This window comes from Chanos chanos, chromosome 11 (assembly GCF_902362185.1).
Source record: "Chanos chanos chromosome 11, fChaCha1.1, whole genome shotgun sequence".
NCBI classification, from domain to species: Eukaryota; Metazoa; Chordata; class Actinopteri; order Gonorynchiformes; family Chanidae; genus Chanos; species Chanos chanos.
This window is the reverse complement of record NC_044505.1, coordinates 25,439,120-25,445,593: the sequence shown is the minus strand read 5'-3', so window position 1 is coordinate 25,445,593 and position 6,474 is coordinate 25,439,120. Positions and strand designations below refer to the sequence as shown.

General features: G+C 41.5%; 1 protein-coding gene across 1 annotated transcript in view; it reads left to right on the top strand.

Moving 5' to 3' along the window:
• Positions 1–6,474, top strand: part of ank2a (ankyrin 2a, neuronal) — a 68,961-nt gene that overhangs the window by 2,851 nt on the left and 59,636 nt on the right. Inside the window, 8 exon segments of the mRNA XM_030787891.1 lie at positions 1,151–1,249; positions 1,339–1,437; positions 1,760–1,945; positions 2,553–2,576; positions 3,818–3,916; positions 4,106–4,204; positions 4,532–4,630; positions 4,755–4,952. Of these exon segments, the coding sequence (XP_030643751.1) occupies positions 1,360–1,437; positions 1,760–1,945; positions 2,553–2,576; positions 3,818–3,916; positions 4,106–4,204; positions 4,532–4,630; positions 4,755–4,952 (783 nt within the window). The 5' untranslated portion in view covers positions 1,151–1,249; positions 1,339–1,359.

The window sequence follows — 6,474 nt, the reverse complement described above, 5'->3', positions numbered from 1 at the left end:
ACACACAGTGTGTTCAACCTTCAGTGTGACCTCAACACACACCCATGCAGACACACAGTGTGTTCAGCCTTCAGTGTGACCTCAACACACACCCATGCAGACACACAGTGTGTTCAACCTTCAGTGTGACCTCAACACACACCCATGCAGACACACAGTGTGTTCAACCTTCAGTGTGACCTCAACACACACCCATGCAGACACACAGTGTGTTCAGCCTTCAGTGTGACCTCAACACACACCCATGCAGACACACAGTGTGTTCAGCCTTCAGTGTGACCTCAATACACACCCATGCAGACACACAGTGTGTTCAGCCTTCAGTGTGACCTCAACACACACCCATGCAGACACACAGTGTGTTCAACCTTCAGTGTGACCTCAACACACACCCATGCAGACACACAGTGTGTTCAGCCTTCAGTGTGACCTCAACACACACCCATGCAGACACACAGTGTGTTCAGCCTTCAGTGTGACCTCAACACACACCCATGCAGACACACAGTGTGTTCAGCCTTCAGTGTGACCTCAACACACACCCATGCAGACACACAGTGTGTTCAGCCTTCAGTGTGACCTCAACACACACCCATGCAGACACACAGTGTGTTCAGCCTTCAGTGTGACCTCAAATGTCTGCAGACCATTGCCTGAGAATTCGAGTTTTTAAATTCTAACAGCAACTATATTACAGAAGTTAGAGCCAGGTAGCAGAAGTATCTATAGAGACTATATAACATAGAAATATATTATATAACATAGAAAAACTGAAAATATACGACATCAGAAAGAAGTAAAATGTAAAAGGTGAATAAGTAAATCAACAATTATGTTAGAAGTTTGAGAGTTCAGAATTTAAAAAGAAAATAACTGATCAAAGTTAAAAAATTTGAACTAAGGTAGAATCATCCCGACCTGGCCACAAAAACTAATGTCGACGACAGAGTAAAGGGGTTTTCACAAGACCACTGATTTCAAATCATTCAGGGTTTAAAATATTTAGTAATTGATGAAGAGTTATTGCATCCATTCCTTGGCCTTCCCTGGCCTCCCTCTTAAAAATACAATCTCACCCACACATGCCTAAAAGAGCTGTTGTCTTGCATGATTTTCTAAAGTTTTAAAAATGTATTGATGACTCTTACAGAAAGGTAACACAGCGTTGCATATTGCCTCACTGGCTGGCCAGAGGGAAGTGGCCAAACTTCTGGTGAAGCGAGGGGCAGATGTAAATGCCCAGTCTCAGGTGAGAAGGTCAGGTAATATGAAACATTTTGACAGAAACCCTTTTGCTGTTCTCAGGAGAGCCTTATGTTTTCATCTCTCTCTCTGCAGAATGGCTTCACTCCACTATATATGGCAGCTCAGGAGAATCACCTGGAAGTGGTGCGTTACCTGCTTGAGAATGGAGGCAACCAGAGCACTGCCACAGAGGTAGGGTGTTTCTATGTATGTGCTTTTGTGTATGTGTGTGTGTGTGTGCGCTTGCATGTGTGAGAATTATGTGAATTTCACTACTTCTCTCTAGGTACATTTAGTTGTATGTGTGTTCAGTGCTTTGAATTTATCAAATTGTACATTTTTTTTTTCTACGGGGTGTAAAGGAGGCATAAGGTGCCACTCTGTAATGAACAATCAGCCATCCCTCCCTGGTGTTTCCATTGGAAGCATCTCTCCCTTTGTAAACTCAGCATGACAATGGTCATCAAGGGGCCAGTGTCACAATATCCTGCTTTTTTTTCACTCTCTACAACAGGATGGCTTCACCCCTCTGGCCATCGCTCTGCAGCAGGGCCATAATCAAGTTGTCTCTCTGCTACTGGAGCATGATACCAAGGGCAAAGTTCGGCTGCCTGCTCTGCACATCGCTGCTCGCAAGGACGACACCAAATCTGCAGCCTTACTTCTTCAGAATGACCACAATGCTGATGTCCAGTCCAAGGTAAGCATTGTAAGGGCTAGGTAGGGGCGGGGGGGGGGGGGGGGTTCTTTATACAGAGAATGCATTGGGCCGCAAAAGATCAATCAAGCGATAACCCTAGCTATAGAATGTATTTTCAAAAACCCGAGTTCACACAACAGTCACAAAGTAGTTAACATAAAGCTAAGTAAAAGAAGGCATAACTCATAATGCAAAAACCTTTTGGTACCCATTGATGCAGACACTGATGAATAATTAATAAGAGATGAGTGAAAGGCAAGGGAAATACAGACCTTGACAGGAGGGAAGTGGTTGTAGAGTGTCTCGTAAAAGAGGGAAAGGCCATGAGTGGAGGGTGTTATGGGTGACTCATTTTTCAATTTACTTTGAAGTCCAAGAGTTCAGGGTGCATCCCTTTGCACTCCTGGTCACATTTGGCAGGTGTGGCTCAAGTGGGATTGGGATTGTGAATCCGCGTCTAGAAAACACCTCTGCCCTCAGCATTCAGGAACACCATTCAGGAACCCCTATTTGTACATTTTCAAATGTCCTTAGTTGCTTGTCATGCTTATGTTAACCATTCCTCACACTATTACACATGCTTTGCTCCCTTTATTAACTGCGGCAGATGATGGTCAATAGGACAACAGAGGTACTGAGTAGCATGCAGCTCAACAACAGTATCTTGTGCATCTTCTCCTCTCCCCCACTATTTCGCTTTTATTCACTTCTCCACTCTTTAGCTTTCATTTTTCAACACTGGACCTTTGTTAAGCGCTGCATGAGGCTTTGTGTGTGGTGTGTTGCTTGGCAAAATATTTGTTTATTCATCATTCCTCAAGATTTTTGCTGAATTGCAACATGAGTATCCTGATTATTTTTATTTTTTTCTAGAATTTTTTTCTCTTATTCTCAAACGATGTACTTTTAAAGTTAGATGTAGATTCTTATCCTTATTCTAGACTTCTTAACTATGCTCAGGATTTGGTCAAAGAGGCAATTCCAGCACATTTTGGTATAAGAGTGAGCATAGCTAGAGAAGGAACATTCCCCTATGTTCCTACATTGTAAAATGAGGATAATCTTCAGTATTTTTGCAGTGGTTCTCTGTCACAGTATGTTGCACTTTTTGTTAATCCTTTCTGTTAAATTGCTCTCTGTCTCTCAAAATGGAAAGGTATAGACAGGAATAGAAAGCACCTAAGCTCTGTATAGTAGACGTGTATTCACATGACATATATGAATGCTCTGTATGGTAGACCTCTATTCACAAGACATATATAAATGCTCTGTATGGTAGATCTCTATTCACAAGACATGTATAAATGCTTGTCTCCCGTTAATGTACACACTTGCATAATAGCTTATTGTAGTGTATTTAAAAAAAAAATCTTTTTTTTTTAGAACCACACAGCATATATTTTCACCCACTCACTAATTTTCAAAGCTGCTTATCCTAACTAGGGTCACTGGGTGTGCTGGAGCCTATACCAGCCTTCATTGGGCTAAAAGCAGGGAAACAGCCTGGACATGTCATTGGTCCAACGCAGGGAAATATTTTCACTGAATCTCATTTCTACTCAAACTCAAGCTCTTTGACTTCTCTACTTCTTTCAGTAATTTGCATGTTTGCTTAAATGTATTTTGACTGTTATATTTTATGGCTCTCATCTTCAATTACTTTCAGTGTAATTATTTTCTTTCAATTCTGGCCATATCATGCATGAGTGCAGTGCTTCATTGTGTCTCATTGGAATGCATGGTGTTAGAAAAATCATGATAGAGTCCTGGTTGAAGTACATCTGCTCACCATGTCTTTCTTTCAATCCCCACTCTTCTTCCTAATCCTGTGCCATGGGTTCTGTTCTTCCCTTTGACGTTTTTCTTTCTCAGAGTGGGTTCACACCCCTGCACATTGCTGCTCATTATGGCAATCTAAATGTATCTACGCTGTTGCTGAATCGAGGTGCGGCTGTGGATTTCACGGCCAGGGTATGACTGTCATTCTCGACAACTTACTTCTCATCATTTTGAAGTCCTACTTAAGCAGCATTATGACTCTGACAGTTATAATAAAGTCTCCCTCTCTTGCAGGTGCTATGTCATTATAAAACAAAATATCAGCTCTGTGGTTGTGTGTGACTTTGCTGTGAGGCTCACTGGTGTCCTGTATGTCCTCAGAATGGCATAACCCCCCTCCATGTGGCTGCCAAGCGTGGGAACACCAACATGATCAAACTTCTTCTGGACAGAGGAGCACAGATTGATGCCAAGACCAGAGTGAGCCTACCATAAAGTCCCTGTCAGTTTAGCAAACAAAACAGGATTGTGAACATGTTCACATGAAATCGTTTCTGCTCCATGAAGGATAGGCTTGAGGAAGATTCATGGTTGTTTTTTGGGTTGTGTTAAGTTGAATTAGTTTGCATGCTGTTAAGTTTAGCTTTGAGGACTCTTCTTTAATGATATACTGGGGGAGGACAACTGTGCTGTGGTTTTAGCCCAGCCTTCTGTTTCATGGTATGTTATTCACTGATATGGAACTCCCGTCCCAACCAACGCCTGCTTAACGAAAACGGCCTGTGTTTCAATATGCCTACTGGGCAGGACGGCCTGACGCCACTGCACTGCGCAGCCAGGAGCGGTCATGACCCCGCTGTGGAACTGCTCCTAGAACGAGGTGCGCCCATTCTGGCCAGGACTAAGGTACACGCTACCACTTCTGTTGCCATTACTGCCGCTGCATTCTCACATTAACATTTGACGATGGACTGACAGTGCTATTTCTCCCTCTGTGTCTTTCTGTTTCTTCTGTGAAAACTCTCTGTAGAACGGGCTGTCGCCGCTGCACATGTCCGCTCAGGGAGACCATGTTGAATGTGTCAAACACCTGCTGCAGCACAAGGCGCCTGTTGATGATGTCACCCTGGATTACCTGACAGCCCTTCATGTTGCTGCCCACTGTGGCCACTACAGGGTCACCAAGCTGCTGCTGGACAAGAGGGCCAATTCTAATGCCCGAGCGTTGGTATGACATCTGTTGTATACAGTAATCCAAATAATTTTACAGCATAGACAATGGACATTAACTATGTGTATATTACATTACCTGCCTAAATCTAACACATTTTGAAACTTACGTGCAGCTAATGGATGGTTATGGAAAAACAATATTATGTGACTGCTACTTTAAATTGATATGTAAAACGCCTTAAAATGTGTTTGCTTATATTCATACAGGTTGAGTATCCCTTATCCGAAATGCCTGGGACTAGGGGCGTTTCAGATTTTTGATTTTTCGGATTTTGGAATACCGTTGTGCATCGCTTAGCGACAGAGATATGTTCTGAGAAATGCTTCCATACATGACTTTGTTGTTGTGCGAACATCATAGAGTGTACTTACACAACCCTAGATGGTATACTACACACCTAGCCTACATGGTATAGTCTAGTGCTGGGCAGTATGATCACAAATTTGTATCATGGTATTTTTTAAGACAGGTAGTTTCATGGTATATCGTGGTATTCTTATTTTTATTTTTATTTTTTTTTTTTTTTTGCATGACTAGGCCTTTATACAGATTTGTAGTGGCTTATTCTACTGTCTAAAACATTTTAATTTCCTCATGTATATAATGAAGGCTTTGATTACTGTAGGGTTTGCTTGGCCCCACAATACGGTACAATATATAAAGGAATCAGTATGCATGAAACAGTTGCACAATGTAAACAATGTTTAAACAACTTTTAAACTACAATGTAAACAATGTAAACTGCAACATAGTAAAAACAGAACTTAAAAATAAATAGATATGCCAACAACTTTGACATTGCTTCACGTTTAAAACAAAATATTTTAAAATAAACACTGTAAACTGACCTAAAATACTCAGTGTTCAAGTATTCAAAGAGATATTTCTCAAACATTCTATTGCACAAGTAAGAAACAAGCTTAATATTAATCCACAATATCAAGGTATTCAAGAATTAAAATGGCTGCTGATCAGTCACAATTCAATGAAAACAAATATCCCCGACTGGCAAAATTAGCAAGGACATACTTTTGTGTGCCCGCACCATCTGTGCCATCAGAGGGTGTTTTCCACAGCAGGACTTATTGTTAACCGACTGCACTCCCGTCTTCATCCTGACCATGTGGACATGCTCATTTTTCTAAATAAAAATATGAAATAGGCTACAGGCCTGAACAGTTTCTCAGATTCGTCTTTACACACTGGTATGTCACTGTATGAGAAATACAGAAATAAGTATAGCATTTTCCTTTATTGCAGGTGATCTTCAAAGAATGGTCAAATAGTTCCCAGTGAATAACAAATAGTATTTCTGCTCGAAATGCCCATCCCCATAAGTAATTGTTGTGTTGTAAAGTTTTAACCCTTAGTTAGAAGGGGACGCACAGTTAATAGGGGGTCCCCTCTCAGTGCACTCTGCACAGCGTTCCATAGTGCTTCTATCAGCGAACAATATTATATAATTTGCTGCCTATAGAAACGTTACAGCTGTTGTATCAGCTAGGCTGCTGCTGGC